We start from the raw sequence: 21,069 nt of genomic DNA, 5'->3' as shown, positions 1-21,069 counted from the left end.
GAGGAGTTAATTGCTATTATGTTGTTTAATAACAATGACAATTGTTGATAACTTTCAGGTGAAAGTCTCCCTCTAGGTTTACTCTGAAAGCTATCCCATCAGTCTTTTGCAATTGCAAGACATGAAAACGACATACAGTACGTGACGTGCCGGCCCGGAAATAATTTTGAATATCTCCTATTTGTTACCTTAATCCTCTTCATTCGATTAGGAAAAGTCATTCTCGCCGTTCTCCAAGGCAGGGTATGTATTGGTTTAGTTTCTACCAGATTGTTAGAGGAACAACGTATTTCTTTAAGCACACTTATTTTTATTCTAATTTGCTGCCCGTAAATTCAGAGCCGACGTAGTAAGATTTGTATGTGAACTGGCCAAAGAAAAAACTGCACATTACGAATATTCGAGGTCTACATGTTGTTTACATTGTCTCATTTTGGTATATCTATTATAGAGATCTATTTGACACTCAGAAATACTCTTAATTCCTCGGAGAAACTCTCTCAAGCCCCAAATAATTTGTCACTTTTTTCACTTCCCTCGTGTCATATAGTTCAACAAAGATTCCTATTTCATTGTGTAGTAATGCCCCGAATATGTCACTCTAGGAAAAAAGATCTAGAACGACCAAGGCTTATAATGGTGCACTTTTTGGCTTTGTTTGCAAGCATCTTTATATGAGTAGATTCAATGGAACTGAGAGCAAATTAAAAGATCGAAGAACCTGAGAAACTCTGCCCACTCCCCTTGGCGAGTTACTGCAAAACACGTATTTCTAATATGTATCAATTGGATTCAGTTAAGGCGAGTTACTGAAGTCACGGAATAATAAAGGTGACGATTTTTATATATATATATATCATTTCCTGCGAACATTCTGTCGTCGTACGTCAAGCAATTGTGGAGGATCCTGGCCGTAGGCACTTGAGCTTAGCACGTTTTCGTGGACATCCACTGAAAATTGTGCAGTCAGCTGGCACACATGCGCATTAGATGCCATTTCAGAGACGCAATCCATACTGTTTTTAACCAAATATGATAAAAATAATATCATAGGATGAGCAAAAGTACACTCAAAAACAGGTTTTTCAGTAAACGATTGAAAATCAAGCAAACCACTGCGAAGATTGAAGCAGATTTCTAAATGTACTTTGATTTCAGGTTGAGATGAACTTTTTTCAAAGTGAGAAAACTAGTGTCCAGGTCAGCGCGGTCCTAAAGCTGACTGTGTCCCTTTGATTCATTAAATCCTTCGCTCTCCATTATTTATCATTTCTGGCGATCAGTTTATCAGTTTATTTGGCTATTTATTTCTTTGTTCATTCACTTATTAGTGCATTCACTAATTAGTGCATTCGCTCATTCATTCAATTCTTTCCTTTTTTCTCTCTTTCTCTCTCTTTCAATCATTTGACCTTTCGTTCTCTCTTTTATTTCTTACTTCTTTACTTCTTTATTTGTTTATCGTATAATTTTTCCTTTCCATCGCCGGACTCTTTCCGGATTATTTCCGGATTATTTCCGCTGAGGAAAATATTAGTTATTGAACTTCTGTATATTTATTATTATAATCGATCAAATATTTTCGCTCGCGCTCGATTAGTCTGAACACGTTACTTGACTAAAACTGCCCTAGCTAAAACTGGGGAATATATTCCCCAATTTTCAAAACTGCGCGTGTTGCAAAAAATATTTGAAGGATAATAAACACAATAGCCTCCATTCGGCGCGATAATGTGCACGGATATTTGTCTTTGGACATTGTCTGTTCCTCAAAGCTCACGCTATCGGAAAACTGTTCGCTTTTCGGAACAGATGTCCACGGACAAATATCCTAGCACATTTTCGTACCAAATGGAGACTACTGCGCATATGCGCATTTGAACATTTTATGAAATTTGCGCATTACAAATGTTATTGTTATTATTATTATTATTATTATTATTATTGTTGTTGTTGTTGTTGTTGTTGTTGTTATTATTATTATTATTATTATTATTTATTAAGCTCATTGACTTACTAGTGAAAATTCCGTATTAGTCTTATAAGATTACAACCGAAACAGAAAAAAAATTTAGCAATGAAATACCCCACATAATGAGAGCATTTTAATGTCATGTGTGGAAAGCTACTGGTAGGTAAGAAGATATGCTGTAGTGAAATCCCAATGACAAACATAATGTACATGCGACTATACATTACGTGCTAACCGTTTGGGTTTTGTATTGATCCGCTTCATTTACAGGGGTAAAAGAATTCGTTACATTGCTATATAACACCTTTTTATCGTGTCTTTTTATCTTTTTGTCTTTCACTTACGTGAAAAATGAAGTGAAATGTATTGTTAGTATATTGGTCATCTTTATATATAATTTGTTCCACTAAACGTATTTGGTAACATTTGTCACTGAAATCACCAAAAGTCACGAAATCAAAAGAAGTACGGCTTGGTATTATTGAGGGGCTTCCTCGATCGTCAAAACAGAGGTAACGTCAGAAAAATAAACATATTTCTCACAAACGCCTGCCATTCAATTCAATGTTTCTGCTAGTTGGTGGAGTAACCTTGAAGTATCGAGGTTTTTTAAGATAATAGCTGTACGGATGAAGGCATACGCGTAGCTTTCACGGGTAACCGGTGACTTTTTGGTGAGTTATCAGACTGGGTTCGACTTCTGTTTGAAGAACTGGGAATTTTTACTTTCGAGTAGCTTTTTCTCTCATTGTTTAGTATATTTCTCAGTATAGAGAATATTTCTTCAGGGGTATTTTGATATCTTCATTAATGGAAAATATTGGTGTAAAGGTTTCTTTCGAGATAACGCAGATTAAATCTTCCTTCATCTGCGAGGAATAAAAAATATTAATGTGGGTGCTTAAATTTATATTCGGCGAAGGCTAAAAGTCCAAAAAGTAACTAAGTACTGATTTGCATAAGCAAACAAGTTATGTTTAGGAGATGTTAGTCATTTTTGCCGCGCAGGCCGAAGCTGTAGACAAGTGGCAAGTGCTTAAGTTGTTTTGCTAAGTATGTATGTATGGCAATCTAAATCTTTGCAGCGCAAGAAACGGACCCAGTTTACGACATCCGGAAGCCGTTCGCGTTCAATCTTTCCAATCTGATACCTGGGATAAAGTTGGCAATCTATCTCTCAAAAGCAACTCATCACGCTTTTCGGAATTATTTTGTTGTATACGATTCTTTGACTTAGTTCGATGTTCTGAACTTCTAGATTATGGATGAAAGTTATTTGTTGCAGTGAATTCTTAATACTCAACCACTTTATGCTCTAAATGTTTCTTTTGCATAAATACTAAAATAGCATTTGGCAGGATACAGACAATTAATTACATCTGCGTTTGACATAAAATCTACTATATGCATAATGCAAAATCATATGAGCCAAGAGTGAAGTGTCGTAACACCTTTTGGTGCTAGCAAGGTGAAAACCTGCGGGTGAGAGAGGTGATGGGTAAGTTCACTTATTCAGTTAGTACGAAGATCAGTGTTGCTAGCACTACAGTTTATATGCAAATGCAGTATATTTTTCATCTCTTTCTGTCAAATATAATGTTTAAGTTTGGATATGTTACGTAACTACTCGTAAAAAGCAAACACAAGGCTAGACAAGGAAAAAGACAAAATTCACTTCTAGTGTTTTCCAATGACAAATATTTGAGAATGTTCTTATTTTTTAATTATTTCTTTTAAAAACTGCCAAAACTGCCAAAAATTCAAAAGAAACGCGGTTAGGTTAACAATGACGATGCAAATATCCAATGCCTCTATTTACTCTCAAGTTGTTTATTCGTGAAATTCTGTCATGTAGTTATTGATGACTTCCAACAAAAAATACTTAGATGGCATTAAAGAAGAGTAATTTGCATATATGGTAAGCTTTTAAGCTTTAAAATTGATCAGAGAAGATTTAAATGACAGGAACTTTTACCTATGGCGTAGAGAAAAATGAAGAACAAACTTACGTTTGGTTTTATTTTTTCTCTTTTTTTTGTTTCTTCTAACAATTTCAGCAGGAAGCAGGGAGTATAATGCGTATGAAAGGCACGAATTCGAAATTTGTCATGTGCGGTTAAAAATCCATTACTTATCCATTACTTTGACATATGGATAAAAAGTGGTAACAATAGCAGTTATAAAATTTTCGCCATTTAGTTTTCTTTACGGCCTATGTCTTTGCCATTAAATTTATCTCCCGTTTACTTCGAAATAAGACAATGAAGTTTACGGTTTTATTTCAAAAGAAAATCAATACGACCTCCGCTAGATGTGAAGGAAAGTGAATTTTTTCCCGAACATATTTCCCCATCAACTGCATTGTTTAATCTTCTCAGATGCTAAGAGCCATTGTAGTCAGATCATTTTACATTAACAATTGATTTATAGTCTGGTGCGCGCTCGTTCTTATGCAATCTGATGATAAGACTGGGCTTAGTCTAGAGTATATATGTGCTTTACACGGACGTGATAGTTATCATGAATAACGAATACGTGACTCATTTCTCACTAGAATGTTTCCGCACGCAATTAATTAGATCTTAAACTGTATTACTTCCCGTTCCATTCATTCTGATTCAGAAGATCCGAGCCCTTACTTGCATCTTCAGGTTAGGTTGTTCCTCGCTTATTATTTTTGGCGAGAAACCGACTAAGTATTTTAAGGTTTAATGATGTTGATTGAGCTATGAGTCCTGTGAGTTCTTCCTCTTCATAATTCCCAAAACAGAAAGAAATTATGCTAAGATGGTTACGCAGTCTGATCCAAGAGTGTCTAATGCTTGTCGTTTCTCAGGTGAAAATTTACAAGGACATGGCCAAATCGCTAACAAAAATGTATATCCTATTGCGGAAATCTTTAAGACAAATTCTGAGGACAAAAATAGACCGCAATATGCAGGCTAATATTCCGGTAAACTATCATTAATATGATCAACCAACCGTCAGTCTTTTTCTTTTTTAGTGCTGAGGCGGAACTAAAGGAGAACGATGGGCGCACTAAAGTGGCTTATAATGTTTATTTTTGCAACAAATTGGAGTGTAAGATGGCTTTGTTTTGACATTTAAGCCAAATGGTCAGTTTTTAACCATGCAAAAAACAGTTTTAAGAGTCAATGGTTTCTTTCTGCAGGAGGAAGAGGCAGTATGTAAACAAGGAGCGACGCCACAGCCTGGAGGTAAAGTAATTTGCTGCAGGGCAAAAAGAAACAATAAAAGGTGTAGAAATAATAAATCCAAGCGTCTTGGTAAATTAATTTTAAACCTCAGACGCAGGAAAAAAACTTTTTTAAAGAATCACGTTCCAAATCCGAGTACAAAAAATATTGTTGGCTACGAGTTCACTGCAAATAAGAAATCATAAATTACACACTTATGAAACAGACGTGGTATACATGTTTTAGACACTGGCATAGTTTCAATTCGTCAACAAGCGATAAACATTTAAGAACATACGTTTCGCCTCGGATTCGACGTTGGAGGAAAGGATTATTACTGAAACATTGCTCATTACTTAATATTAATATCATCCATGCTTCTTCAATAACTTTTAAACATTTTTTCAAAGCGTAGTCGTGCTGATGTCGAGTTGTTGAAAGCTTTTATGAAAGATATCGCGAAGAACACCATTTTTTTTTCTTTTTTTGCAGTCAATATATCACAGTCACTTGCAAAACCATCAGAAACTAAGACACTTTAGCAAGCCTTTGATACTCCGAAAGTTATCAATTAAAAGTTTAGCTGTAGTCATGTTCGATTTTCCCATGCTTGGGCTTGTGGTTATACGTAAGTCACTGCTTTCCTCACTAACTTGTGCTTTCGCATACACTTCATGGAGTGGTCCATAAAAAGTTCATTATACTAAGACATTAGAGCTTCTCTGTTTTACAGATCTTTATGCTTGTAAGTCAAACCCCTTAACAACAAACAGTTCCGTCATATTAGATGAAGTCACGTCAGTTGGTGCTAAAGGAAGAGGAAGTTTCCAAAGACGTATTGTTCTCGACACAACTTTGTGCCCTTCACGTTCGTCTTCAAACCAATATCTTGAGATAAAGTTGAAATATTTTTACGATGTGTGCGCGGTCACCACGTGGACGGACATTTCAAGACTTACAGACACAAACTTCAAGATTAAAGTTTCTTATAATGGACACTTCTGGGACTACTACCGTGAGATGGGAAAAGTGAAGGTAATTGTTTTTTTGTAATGTTTATAGTTCGTTCCTACTGGTCAGAATGCCTGCCTTCAGAGTAGGTGGATATAGTGAGTTCACTTCTCTGTCTTCTTTGACGATAAACAACAAGTACTATACCGCTCCCCCCCCCCCCCCCGCCCCCACCCGCCTTCAACTTAAAGAATTATCATCTAAATGAAAATTGAATGAAATGATTTTCATTCAGTCTTTCAACGAAGTAAGCAAACCGCTTTGCCACCGAGTTTTTCTCCTTCCGACCCCTTTTAAATTGTATTATATATGGTGCAAGGCTGTCGGCCCTACAGTGAATAACTTACAAAATCTTTCCTCATATTTCAGGTGTTTCAAGGAGCTGGGAACAAATGTAACATATCTTTACACCATCTCCATCTGACAACAAAGTATATTCGTTTCTATCCTGTGAAATGGGATAAGGGGAGTTGTCTTCAGTTCAACATACAAGGAAATATTGCTTGTAAGTTTTGTTTTATGTTAACATAGAGAGCTTCTTTTAAAATAATTTAATGTAATTTTCATTGCCGTTCTAAGGCAATTGGTTAAAGTTCTTTCGCTGTTAGTGGATAGACCTCATTGGCCAAGATTGGAAAAGACTAAAAATTACAAGACGTGCAGAATTTTTCAACAACATATTCTTAAAAATACAGTGATATTTCCTCCCAACAGAGGTTCTAAGCTTTGAAACATTGTCCAACACAAGGTTCGAACTGTAAATAGCATTTATGTGCTCTTCCTGGTTGTAGGGTTATCTTTTATTTAAAAGCATAGCCAATGGCGTGTCGAAATGACGACATAGTCATGCTTCTCGGCGTCCTTTGTACTGAAAAAAAATATTCGACACTGGATGCGATGGTAGCATTTTTATTCCAATACTGGAGCGTAGTTTTCTCAATAATGATGCAAGGGTGATTGCAAAGATGTTCCTTGCGGCTGCTTTGTAAGCTCGGAAACAGCTTGATGTCACAGAATCAGTTAGAATATTGTTTAAGCTAAATTTGTTTTGGTCCTGGAGGTCTAGTAGACTTTAAAAAAAAAGATTGTTTATATTAACGCTTGTTTCTCCGTATAACAGCATGCAAAAGCTCAGAAAGGCGACTGGATCTGTGGTGTAGGAATGGACCACTTCGTAACAATGTGTCCAACGCAAGATGTTCCGGTGACCTTAGAGCCAGATTTGACAGGGGCAAAAGTTCACCAATCAAGCTGTGGCGATGTTATTATGAATCAGCCCTGAAGTCAGATTTCAGCGGCTACAATGACACACTGAAAAGTTCTTGCTACGTACTCAGGCATTTTCAGCTGCAACAAGTATCAAAAACTTGTAAGAATTCTTAACGTTAACATATATGATATCAGCTTTTCAGAATAGTTTTTTGATTTGCTTTCGCTTTTCTGTTTGCCTATTTCTTTGTTTGGTTGTTTTTTCAGTCGTTCTCTAAATATAAGATCCAACGTTAAGACTGCAAGGCTTCCTATATACGACCGACGAGAATGGCGATGTGAACAATCACATTGCTGAACATTTATTTCACACCACAGATTGCATTTGCTTCGACTAGGACTTTGCTCAAGGCTTCACCTACAGCACAAACAATTTTCTGAACGATTGACTCTGGAAACCGAGAACATACACCTCTTAAGAGATCTCAACAACTACCAGCAACTTATATACTAAAAGAGAACCGGCTTATGACTCACTAACTGACCAATTAGTTTCAACGGACCAAACTTATAGCATCATCAACTGACAGGCACATTTCACTTTACTCTGAACATAGCTTACGCTTAGGTTTCGAAACGTCAGTCAACAACAACAGTTCCTTTCAGAACTGCCCTCACCCTATCGATCACACGACACAAATTGAGTTCTATCTCGGATAACGAGAGTTGACTGGCAATATCCTTTGAGATGATCTGGATCTTGTATTCTTGTAAACCTTTCTTGTCAGTTTAAACGTCGTCTTCTTTGTTTCACCAGGAGACTTTAAACAGTCGTTTCTTTGTTTTTTTCTTAATTTTTAATTTGATGCTCGTCAAAACCTGATGTTCAAATACCCTCTCTTGTGGTAGATAAATTATAGATTCACAAATGTTTATAGGCTCACAATAAAACATCTCAAGGGAAAAATAAGGAGTTATTGTTCTATTCTAAGTAAATGCTTTTATGGTGAATTTAACTGCACTTATTCATGCATTTTCCTAGGTACAAAGACCTCCTCCAGGACAATCGAGTGTTGTTCGGTAAGTGACTAAATCAGAAAGTCGATCAAAACGGAATGTTTTTAGGAGTTTTGACTGAAAGATGGTTAGGTATGCCAGCGAAGAAACCAAGAAAGCACAAATTGCCAATAACATTTTTATTATCACCATGCTGCAAAAAAGAAAACAAGGGAAGGGAATTTTGATCTGAGACTTTCGTGCTTTAGCTATAGCGCTGTGTGTCACTGACAATCGAAAAAAATATCAGAAGTGATTGCATACCACATGTAGGCAGGAACTGTGTTCATCATGCGGATAACCGCAGAGTCGTGGTAACATTTTTTAATTTTAAAAATTTTTCAAAACTGGCCGATACTTCAAGAATATTATCTGGCCAGAGCCTGGTAAGACGCGCACTGGGATTATCTAAATATTTTTGGCGGTATTTTTCCTAAGAGTAGTGAGTAATGGGTTTTCAGCAGAGAAACCTTCCACTATATTCTCCCAGTACGACCCTCGTACCCAGTTGATAACTAATTACCAAGAGTTCTTACTTATCACAATTTTAAGCAAGGAAAAGTAAAATTGTCTCAGTAGTGTTTAACACCTCACCAATGATATAACGTAATTGTACATGCACGGTATTTGCTTGCAGCCTGCACAGCGAGAAAATGAAAGAGAAGAGAAGCTGAATATCTCAGAGTACATAGCAGACTTTTCTCAGTTGACAAACGCTTACGAAACAACAGCTCAAATGTCTTCAGAGGACATTCTCGACGTAGTGAGGCTTCTTGAGAATGTGACACCAAACGAGCTCTTAAGGAATGCTACTCAACAAAACAGAGACCTGTTTGCCAAGGTATATAGATTCAAAAAAGGACATTGATATTTCACGACTAAGCGTCGCCATTTAATCGCCATTTGATGAAATAGAAACGAAATAACCATCTTCGAAAATAAAAACTGTCTTGGGGAGCGAGCGGGGTGGCTTAAGGCTGGTTTTCAATACTAGCGTCGGAGCCGTAGTCGGAGTCATATTCAACAACAACACAAACATTTATTGCTTATATTGCGCTTTTTCCATAAAAATAGTCAAAAGCGCATTACAATTGCATAAGCGTAGAGCGATACGATCTAGTGAAATACACACCAGATCTTAAAAGCAAAACACCGATCCTGCTTATGATTCCGTCGCTTATGATTCAGTGAAAACTACATTGACAGAGTCGGAAGCAGAAGCGGAAGAAAAAACCAATCACAATGCTCGATTCCAGGCCTTGTAAATTGTAGTTGATTCTTGCACTTCTACTTCCGACTCCGACAATCTAGTTTTCAAGAGATCATAAGCGACGGAGTCGCACACGGAATCGGAAGAAATGGAAACATTCTGATTCTTCCGACTCCGATTCCGTCGAGCTTATGACTCCGCTTATGACTCCGATTTTCGATTTTCACTGGATCGGAAGCCCTCTTACGACTAGTGAAAACCAGCCTTTAAAAGCGATAAACCGATTTTTTTTAATTCTTCAATAATGACGATGTGCACTATTATTCCACCTTAGTGTTTTCAAATTTCTTGTTTTATTTTCCTTTTTGGTAGACATATCTAGGGCTCTCAAGCACATTATTTAACGAAACCAATATTCCAACCTGGAGAAATCTTCAGAATTCTACAACTTTGAGTAGGCTATTGAAGGTAGTAGAGGAATTTGGTGTAGCATTTACCAAGTATCTGGATTGTGACAATGAAACGGAAAATAAAAGGACATTTTCCTTCTCGAACATCAGTAAGTAATTTTGTAATTACGTTAATTGTCAATAATCTTCACTTTTAGCTTCAAACTGAAACCCATGGATTTGTCATCATACATCACTCATAAATAAATAGAGAGCCTTCAATAAAGCGAATGACTCTCTAGATAAATTGTTTGATTTCCACGTTTAACAATGATTTCTACAAGTTGTTCACTGGTTATCATTTGATTTACTATCAGAACGCTAAAATGACAAAGGCGCAAATATATGAATATATAAATACTAAAAAGAACTGAAACATAAAGATGGAACAATTGCTAAGTAAGAAAATCATTTGACATGAATTAATTTCTCGTTTTGCAGAATTTATTGCGAAGTCATGTGTCGACAAGAGATCCTTTCCAATAACGTTGTCTTCCATTCAAGGATGCAACCCAGACAATGATTCATCCTACTCTTGTAACGCATCAAGCAACGTTATGGACAGTGCTATAATTCCTGAATCGTTATTGGACGGTAAGCTTCATAAAAAATATCGCTCAACTTCCAGAAGGAAAACAATTCGACATGGTTTAACGTAATCAGCGCGTGTTAGTTTCATATCGTAAGAATACATGTAGGGAATAACTTACCATTTCCTACTGTACGTTATCTAAAAAGGTCATTAAAGCACTTAATTGATACTTATTGCAGTGGTCCTGAACTTATTTCCCTTGTATACACAGAAAATCAGCGATGGCAATTGTCATTTGTTTCATACAAAAACGCGCACAGGATATTTGCTGTTGATTCAACCAAGGGAAACGTCAAGCTAGAGTAAGAAGTACTTCTCAAGTTCATAATGTTGATGTTGTTGTTGTTTTGTTGTTGTTGTTATTGTTTGTTTTTTGTTTTGTTTTGTTTTTTTTGGTACTGCTGCTGCTGTTACACAGTGGTGGCCTGACGTTGTTGACTGAATGCATTTTTTTTCCTGTGTGTAGGACTGTCAAGGTGGACAGCCGCGTTATGTCGTTGACTGTGAAACCTGATGGGTTAATTTCTAACGAAAACCCTGTTGTCTTGACTTTTAAGCCATTTTCACGGGTAAGTAAAAAATGTACATTTTGCACTCAAATGTTTTACACTTGGAGTGCTTTAATAAAATTATTAAGGTGACATAATTGAAACTTTCTATTTCTAACAAATTTCTACTACAAGAGTGTCCCAATATAAGCGATGTACCTTTAGACCTGGAATGGGTTTTAGATATTAGCAAAAACAAGATCTCATTGGCGAAGAAGCCTTAAGTTACAAGCAAGCTAGTGTTAAAAAAAAAAAAAAAGCAAGAGGCGTTTTGATAAAAATTGTTAATCGAAGTGGGCTCAAAATTTTTTCATTAATGAGCCATATTATTTGCTTAAAGGTCAGAAACATAGCGGGAGATAAGCACTGCACATGACTACAATTTTTTTCTCTACAGAAGCCAGGGAAAGTGAAAAATTTTCACTGTGGATTTTGGAACTTTAGTATTGAGTAAGTTATAACGTTTTGAAAATACACCAGGCATGTAACAAAAAATAGTTTTATCAAGAGCTCTAATTCCATTCAGTGATTATTTTTGTCGCTTCCGTTCACAATATATCTTATAGAATCCATGCATATCACCGGCCACAAGATTGACATGAGAGACCTGGTCATCTCAGCGAGATAATGCCTGATTTTCATGCAGCCGAATTATTCAATGAATGCTATGAGGTTTCTCAGTATGAAGATTCTATGGAGCAAGAATTAATTCCCTTTATTTTGAATCCCTGACTCTAAATCTTTCCCTGACTCTAAATCTTTAGTGAGACACCAAACGGAGCCTGGTCAACTGACGGATGTATTGTGCTGTCAACCAACACGTCACAAGTTACGTGTCAGTGTACACATCTGACCAACTTTGCTTTACTTGTTCAAGTGAATCCAGACTATCAAGTGAGTGTAGCACTTTTGAGCAGTATTGCTATTTTTTTTACAACCCCTGCTTTAATTTTCAGCAGAGAAGGCTTATGTTTTTCATGATACTTTACCACAGACCCAAGGGATACACAAACATGTTCTGAAATGGATGACCTACCTGGGATGTTCGCTGTCATTGGCTGCAGAGATACTCTGCTTGTTGGCATTCATCCTGTTGGCGTAAGTAATCAAAAATAAAAGTTGCCATAATGATTATAATCTCAATCTCGGATAATGTATTTGCATTTTAAGAGTTTCAACTAAGATTTCATGAATGAAAGAAAACGCAGCTTTTTGGGACAAATGTGCAAACGATAGCCTAAACAAAATGTTGAAAATTCCGGTGGAAATGGGGCCAGCTTGTGTCACTTTGTGCTTGAAGCTATTTCGCCGAAAGGAAGCAACCCTTGACCTTCTGTCAGAAAAAAAAAGGCTGAAAACAGCACATTTGGTGAGCTTTTTACCAAAGAAATTCAGGAAATAATGAAAAATGTCATCCCAAATACTACAAAAAGCCACAGCAAGTCACATAATCAACTCAGGCCCAGTTCATACGTCGCATTTCTGCCGTGTCGAATTCAATTCAATTAAGTGCGGCAGAAATGCGACTGTGGATTCATACGTCGCACTTGTGTCGCACTTGTGTCGCACTTAATTCAGAATTTATACCGTCGCGTATGTCGGCCAGCGGAAAATGTTTTAAACGTACAGTGTTCAATATGGCGGACGAAAATACTGAGCGACGAAGGACTTAAAGTTTGCAAAAAATTGTCCGCCAATAGAACGAGAAGGAGAAGGCTGACAACGGAGCAGTATGTGTTGCAATATGTTCAGGTTGCATTGTCAAGAATGGCCAAGTTTCTTCTTTTTCTTTGGCGGGAAAACACTTACGCATGCTTAAACATTAACATAATGTATGCATTAGATTCGACACGGCAGAAATTCGACGTCTGAATCGGTGTCGCATTTCTGTCGGATAATGCGACAAGACCAGTCGAACGTGCGGCAGAAATGCGGCAGCCGATTCAGACGTCGAATTTCTGTCGAATTTAATTCGTTGAATTGAATTCGACACGGCAGAAATGCGACGTATGAACCGGGCCTCAGCTTCGTACTGTTTGATGAGAAACATGTAAGCTTGCACATGTACAACAAAGGCAACTGAATGGCGAAGCCGAAGGTAAACAGCAAAGAAGAAAGGGAAAATGGATTTTCGGCATAAAATTAAGCTATATAGCAGTTTCATCAAATTCTGTTACCTTGTATTTGGGTCTTGCCCTTTTATGCTGTAGTGGCATCTGTTAACTTGATCTATTCAGAGATTTGTATCGTTTCAACACTGAGCTGATGTTTCAACAAGTAAACCCTTGCTTCATTTGAAATATTTTTCAGCAATCCTTTTACTTCGGATCTTCGTGTAAAACTTTCTTCGTTTGTAACATTTTCCCACCGTATTGAAGACTTTCGAGGAGTTTGTGGGAATAATATTTCGGGAGAAAATTCTTTCTTGCTCGCCTTCAATCTCCCACGTTTCATTGATGAACTCAAGTGTACACCGCGTCCACATTTTGGCGCCTTTTCATACGATTACTTCATGTAGACCAAACTGAGATGTCCATATCTATTTTTTATTACTTCGTAGAAACTCGGACGTATAGAATAACTGTTCAATGCGCCGACGAGTTTTTGTACCACGGTAAAAGTTCAATTTATAATTACTCAAATTTCGACCTCATAGATGATTATTCAAAGTTTCTGAGAAGAGTACGATGACAAATGAAATTTCAAATTTCAAAATTGCACTCACACTGCAATAAGGCTTGAAGTCAATTTCGTCTGAAACCGTATTGAACTGGATTGTATCTTCTCTCGTTTACCTGTGTCACTCCTTTTGCTGGTTTGGTGTGGCGATGATTCCGATGAATAGTTGTTGAAATGGAAGGAAATAAAACTTGCCGTGCAACCGCTTGCGCATGAATCGACTGAAAATGAGTGGTTTGTTCCGCGCACGCTGAGAGGGCATGCATGCAGTTAGTTGTAATTGGCACAGAGGAGTTTTACAACAAACAACCCAGTAAAAGGCCCTACTGAAAGAATGTGTGATGCGTTTTCGTTCATTGCAATATCACGCACGATTGAAAAGTTATTTCACAGCATCTGTGCCCTTATTTGTATTCTCGTGAGTGACTAAAGGAGAAATGAGCTGTCTTTGTACGTAGTCTTTTCGGTTTCTTAGATTAAAGGGCGGGGAAAGCAAAACCTGACAGAAACAGTGACATAGCGATGCCAGGCAATTCTTCCAATCAATCAAGTGTCAAGAATGGCGTTAACAAAAATTTGTCATCACCACAAAAACTTTTCACGATCACAGAGCTGTCCGAGCGAATACTTAATGGTCATCCTGATTATGATTTTCTGTAGCTGTCAGGTACCCGTTACCGCTACGTCAATGTCTTCTTTTAGAGCCAGTTGCTTCTCCCATCCCCACCCCTCTGAGAGCCAGATCCAATGAAAAGAGCAGACATACTACCTTTTCCTTACAATGCACTGAGATACCGCAGTCAGTGGTGGGATATGGATGAACCACTAGGTTCTTTGCCCCACCCACAAGGACAAAAAGCATGGATAAAAGTGCTAAGCTAAACGAGAAAGCTATTCAGTAATTCTTCAATTGTTTCAGGAAAGTTAAGGAAACTAAAGCTAAAATCCATATCAACTTAGTTGGATGCCTTGCAGTTGGTCATCTAGTGTTTCTAATTGGAGTGGAAAATGCAGCTGGTCACAAGGTAAAAGACCGATTGTTGTCTCATCCTAGTCAGCTGCGAACAGAAGAGTAAAATCTTATGTCAATGCTGGCTTGTACTTTTTCATGATTTTTCGTCTATTACTAACACCGAGGTCAACGCTGGTGATCTTTTTGTCCAAAGACTTTGAAAACGCTGAAGTAGCATGCAGCCAGTAGTAGCATGAAAAGCAAACTGATCGCGCCAGTTTTAATGTTGCCCACCAGAAATAAAATTTCCTAGAATAGGAAAGCGTCAGTATACGTTTAACAAAGGACGATTGGGGAGATGGGGAGGAAGAAGGTCTTCCATCAAGAAAGTACTACCGTGAAACCGTTCAAATAAATAATACTTGGTTCAAACGTGTCCTCGACACTTTCCACAACTGTTTCTTTTCCTCGAGCTAATAATGTTCAATGAATGAACGAACGAACGAACGAACGAACGAACGAACAAACGAATGAATGAATGAATGAATGAATGAATGAATGAATGAATGAATGAATGAATGAATGAATGAATGAAAGAATGAATAGAACCACATCCCTCGAAAATTATTTATTTCTGAGATTTTCTGGTGCATTAACATGTTGAGTTTCTCTTTGCAGATGATATGTAGCATTGTTGCAGTTAGCATTCATTTCTTTTTCCTGGCCTCTTTCATGTGGATGCTGGTGGAAGGAATTCATCTCCTATCGAGAGTGAAAACGGTTTTCAAACCAATAAACAAATTACGAGTAGCTTATGCTTTAGCGTATGGTAAGAGACTTTTAATAAATCGAATCTGAAATTCAATAAATCTTGATTACATGAGAATTAAGATTGAAACAAAATAGAAGCTTTTTTAAGGGGCGAGGATAAAGTAAATTCCATACCCTGTTTAGAGTGGTTTTCATTAGAGTGTCGAAAATTAATTGGTTTTGCATCAACTACGCAACACGATTGGCTTAAAAAACTTTTTCATCCAATCAGAGGTAAAACCAAAACCAACTGTGATTCACTCGCAATTGTTTTCCTGCGCTTTGCATCAGTTACATTTAATTACTTTCGAGGTTTGATTGGTTTACTGGATTGTCTGTCCTTTGTGATTGGCGAGAGTGATTACGACACCCAATTAAAAACTGCTCTAAGAAGCATAAGACATATTTCTTTGAAGTCCTGCGTAGATGAACACGCTAATCGACACTTCCATGCATTTTGTGTCACCGTTCGAGACAAAACTGGTGATTTATTCAATTGCAATAACATACAAGAAAGGTAGTACCTTGCCTGCGGTGATTTTAGCGAAATTGTTAATAATTAATGAAAGAGCCCAACCGTGTACGTCACGATTTCCAGTTGTACCAAGTGAAAGGATCCTTGCTTCACAGCCGTACTTTGGTCGCTCTTTTCGGGTTGCAAAGAGAGCTTACACTTATGTTACAAAGCATGTCATCGTGAGCGATTCTTTGAACCACCGGGAAACAGCGCTATTATGTGTCATCATTGATGGAAACATGATTGACATACATAACAAGTTTCTTTCCCATTTTTTCCTTAGGTCTACCATTGGTCATAGTTGGAAGTACTTTTGCGGCGATGTTCAACGAGTATGGAACCCTGAAACAGTAAGATATGCGTTTCTTCTGAATAGCGGTGATGCCATAGGTACCTTTTCTCCAAGAGGTGGAGTTCATTCTTGCCTTCCTTTTCTTGCAGTTGCTGGCTATCCGTATCATCTGGTACAATATGGTCGTTCATTGGCCCTGTTAGTGCTATTGTCTCGGTTGGTGCTTTATCTTCCTTTTGTGTGAATTCCTTTAAAATATGTTTTGAAGGCCCCATCGGTAATCAAGATGTAGTTCCTCCTCAGAATATTCAGTTTGCTGTAAATTTATCATATTTGATATATACGTATATTTGCGATAAAAATAACTTATCATCATAGCCTCCTCACTACGGAAAATAATAAGCGGAATGAATAGACACCTGGCCCCAGTTGTTCAAAGGGTGTATAACGCTATCTAGCGGATAAATCGTTATCCAGTGGATAGCGTAGTTTGTCTTGTCACCACTCATCCACTGAATAGAGATTTATCCGCTGGATAGCGTTATAAACCCTTCGAACAACTGGCTCCTGTCACAGTGATTTGTTTCTTTTGAGAAAAGATGTATGTAATGTATCCAGGTTCTTATATTAAGAGTGGGGTTGTGGGGAAAGTTACTTCTCTCTCAAAGTGACAATCGAGATAGCAATAAAGAAGAGACATACAATCTTATATTTCGTTACCCATTTTCTGTTGTTGTATCACAATCTTAGTGCTTGAAACAGACTAATATTGCATCTGATGAACTGAGTCGCTACCCACCGCAGTTGACCGTGTTACACCTATCAAAGCCATCCAGACTTGAGAACAGTGGCCAACTTGAGTCCAATTTCTGTCCTTAGATAACCCTTTTTACATAAAGCTAACCTGGTTATGAGTGTAGCAGATTTTGGTGTCCATATTAGGTTAACACTGCTCTTATCACGTTGGTCTTATGATAGATTCGCGCAGTTAAGAATCGGTATTTGAATTCACGTTAAAGTGAAGTTGTAACTCTCCTATCTCTTCACAGGTGAACATAATCGTACTGGCATTTGTTCTGTACAGATTGACGAAGACGAGAATATTTTCGAAACATAGCGATTGGAAAAAAATACGGTTTGTATACGCGATCTCTTTTAATTGGCAAATGTTCAAATCAGGATGGAATTTTTAACTTGTGATGAAGCATAGAGAAAATGGCAAAAGGAATCACCCTTGGCTGAAGGATTAATTATGAATTTCTTTTGCTTTATTCTCCTAAGCCTCGGAACATCTTTAGAATCATAATATCTTTAAACTTGCGTATTAGAGTAATAAAGAAGTGGTATGTTTCTAATTTCGGACATCTATATATGCCCAAGCATTCAAATGGTGTTAAGACGTGTGTCGGTATTGGTGCGAACGGCAGCGCAACGTGGAGAGAGAAGCCATGTATGGCATCAGGAGCTGATGGTATTAGATTCCACCCAGCTGACCATCATTGCCCACCACTCATTTACTGAAGAACTGAGTTGTGCATTGTTGCTACCAAGCTGCCCTGTCAATCGCCACAGTTTTTTTTTCCAGACCCAGTTCTTCATCTCCTTCTCTAGAGTCTTCGGCCACGATTTACGTCGACGACCTTTCTTCTATGGCCTCTTTTGTTCTGTCCTTTCTTTTTCTTATCTTTTCTGTATTTTTTTTTAGTTCACACATGCAATGCAATCTTCAACAAAGCCCAAACAAAAAAATGTACACAAGTATAACTACAAGTTTAGATCATCATGTAACATTTGTTATTTCTCCTCAGAGTTACTGTTCGCGCCTCGTTATTGATGGTACCTCTGCTCGGGCTGAGTTGGTTCTTTGGACTTTTGGCCGTCAATCAGGACACAATAGTGTTTCAATATCTCTTTGTTGGATTGAACTCACTTCAAGTAAGTTTGAAATATTTGGTAGCTCGGTAAGAGAACCTGGTGGAACTCAAAGTATTTTACGAACTAGGGTTTATTGATCTACATGGCCAGTTTTCGTGGTTTTACCCAACTCACTCTAGTATACGTACATGCTGTCTGTATTACCCTGTAAAGCATTTTTGTTTGTTTGCTGTACGATGTCGCAGTTATTTTTAACCATACCTTTCTCTTTCTCTTTTTATCGTAGGGAGTGTTTCTCTTTTTTTCCCAGTGTGTCGTTCACGAAGAGGTATTTACGTTAGATTACAATGTAACCCCGATGTAACTGAGCTAGGTACAAACCTCTGAATGTAGAAAGTCAATGAAACACGATATATATGTTTCCGGCAACCGTGCTCAAAGGACCTTTGTTCTTTCCCTCTTGCCACTATGAGGGAAGAACTGAAAAGATGATAAAGGGTTCTGAAAGAGGAAATGCAGCGTATTTCCTCCACGAATCAGGATTGGGTCGGTAAAAAATGTATTTACTCAACTAACTTAAGTGCTTCTTGGCGTAACGTCGATTCACCTTCTTCATCTGAGTCTTGGTACTTAACGTGTAGAATATAATATCATTGCTCTCATGCCAACCTCTAAATTAAAGAGATTATAGTGTACAAACGTGTTTATAAGTATCATTTGACATTTTAGGTCAAGGCCGGCTTCAGAAATATCTTGAGAAGGAGACGAATTACCCAGCAAGTGACCAGAATAGTCAGCAAGGCTCGGTCGAACGCCCAAACGCCAGAAGACCACCAAAAACCACACAGAGTAAGAACACAACCTTTGTTTCAAGAATTGCATAATTGACAATAGCAGAAAACATCTCTCGGTACTCAAAATGTATTTCCCTTTGTCTATATTTGTCACAGCTCTCGCCGAAAGAAGCTTTTTCAGTACCCGGGACTACAGTGGTTGATCACCGTATCAAAGTAGTACAAACTGTTCGTTTGACTGAAGTCACCCAGAAATCCCAAGATAATAACGGTGCGGTCAACAAAGTTTACCAACCGGAATTTCCGTCGAAAGTCGCTTGGGGAAAAACATCATTATAAACCTAGAACACAAAATACCTCATGAAGAATAAAAATTATTGGATTATTATAGACAACGATATTTAGTTAACGAAACAGGCAAGGACAAGAATGGAGTTGGGCGCCAGTTTCTTCAGTTCTTATTGGTTTAATATTACTTTAGACTGCGTAGGATTTTCTTCAGTTCTTAGGAATGGACCATCATTTTTTTGACGGGGTAGGGTGAGTTGGAGAACATTTCTTTTCCTTTTTTTAAATTTTATTTTATTTTTTATATTTTAATAAAGAACATTTCTGGCTACGAACTTTCTTGGAGTGTCAGATCCTGCTAGAATTTTTGTTTCGATTTGCCCCATATGCTTCTTTTAGGTGGCTCCTTTTGCACGATCAGTTTGTCACTTTTCATTCGCAAGACCCTCTTCAAGAAAAATGATGGTCCATCCCTTGTTGACTGTCATTTTAACGTGCAGTCATGACAACAGAGCTGAGACAAACGCAAGTGCTATAAGCAAAAGCCTCTCAACTCTCTTTCAAGCCTTAGTCTCGTTGTAACAATCGCGTTGCGGCTTCACCGAACCTGGTAACTAGTTAGATTTTGTCTAGAAAGCAATTTTTTTACTACCGTTTTTTATTACTAATTGGAAACATTTGTTTCCATTTAAAAGTATTTTCAGTAAAATAGCAGCACGGCAATACGCATAAGCCTACTAAGGGAAGAACTAGGGACATTTCACTTAGGTGTTCATAACAGCGGACCCAAAATAGGCAAGGATGAAACAGTTGGTTTCTGATCAAACGTTTCGAAGAAATCGGCAAAGATGAGTCACCGGGCCAACTGCAACACAAATCGAAAATGGACTAAAACCAGCGGTTGTGCCGACGACAAAAAGAGAAACAGAATAAAATATAAATCGAGGAATAAATATGCCTTGTACATTTTCACAGATATGTTTAATTATAAACAAAATAAATAAATAAATTACAAATTTACAGAGGAAGCCACATCAACCTTAGCTGGTTTTCATGGTCGAATCCTATCCTGGTCGAATTGAAATTTGTAGTGTTGGTTTTTGTGGAGGGAGGAACTTCAACTTCAACTTCAACTTCACTTTATTTTGCACTTACAGTTTTGAAATTACAATATTAGCATAAAAAAAGAAAAAAAGATACATATATAACAATTAAAGGTGACAATGGTCTATAGTTTGTGCATGAAGGCTAATAGAACCGCGAGGTTATCGAGTTACAGAACCCCGAGAACCCGGAGAAAAACCCTCGGAGCAAGGCGAGAACCAACAACAAACTCGACCCACGTGTGGCTCCGTGCCGGAATCGAACCCAAGCCACGTTGGTACGGAGCGATCTCACTACTGCGCCATCCCTGCTCCCCATTCTTGCCCTAATATCATAGCGGAGCAGGCGGAGCACCATAACTATAGGAACAGAACCACATGCATGCATGCATAGAAACAGAAACCCATATGCAACTCTTGTCTCATGGTTCAAATGACTAGCGCCATGGATCGTGGGCGCGTGCGCCCAACGACGACGACGACGTCGCCCAACATGACGGCCATACTCCAGCTAA

At 37.8% G+C, this 21,069-nt stretch overlaps 1 protein-coding gene across 1 annotated transcript; it reads left to right on the top strand.

Annotated features, from left to right (window-relative positions):
• The first annotated feature begins 250 nt into the window (after positions 1-250).
• Positions 251-20,479, top strand: LOC110061795 (adhesion G protein-coupled receptor L3-like). Its single transcript, XM_020768648.2, has 24 exons — positions 251-4,623; positions 4,977-5,053; positions 5,145-5,190; positions 5,903-6,204; positions 6,550-6,685; positions 7,301-7,549; positions 8,432-8,469; positions 9,083-9,286; positions 10,028-10,214; positions 10,546-10,698; positions 10,908-10,998; positions 11,163-11,265; positions 11,642-11,694; positions 12,009-12,138; positions 12,239-12,342; positions 14,843-14,948; positions 15,554-15,704; positions 16,486-16,552; positions 16,644-16,710; positions 17,544-17,629; positions 18,303-18,429; positions 18,656-18,697; positions 19,099-19,218; positions 19,320-20,479. Exons 2-24 carry the CDS (start codon positions 5,003-5,005, stop codon positions 19,500-19,502), a joined length of 2,796 nt encoding a protein of 931 aa, XP_020624307.2. The 5' UTR covers positions 251-4,623; positions 4,977-5,002; the 3' UTR covers positions 19,503-20,479.
• The last annotated feature ends 590 nt before the right edge of the window (positions 20,480-21,069 follow it).

This window comes from Orbicella faveolata, unplaced genomic scaffold (genome assembly GCF_042242905.1).
Source record: "Orbicella faveolata isolate gen_17 unplaced genomic scaffold, um_ofav_v1 contig_1, whole genome shotgun sequence".
Taxonomy (NCBI): Eukaryota; Metazoa; Cnidaria; class Anthozoa; order Scleractinia; family Merulinidae; genus Orbicella; species Orbicella faveolata.
This window is presented reverse-complemented; position numbering and strand designations above follow the sequence as displayed.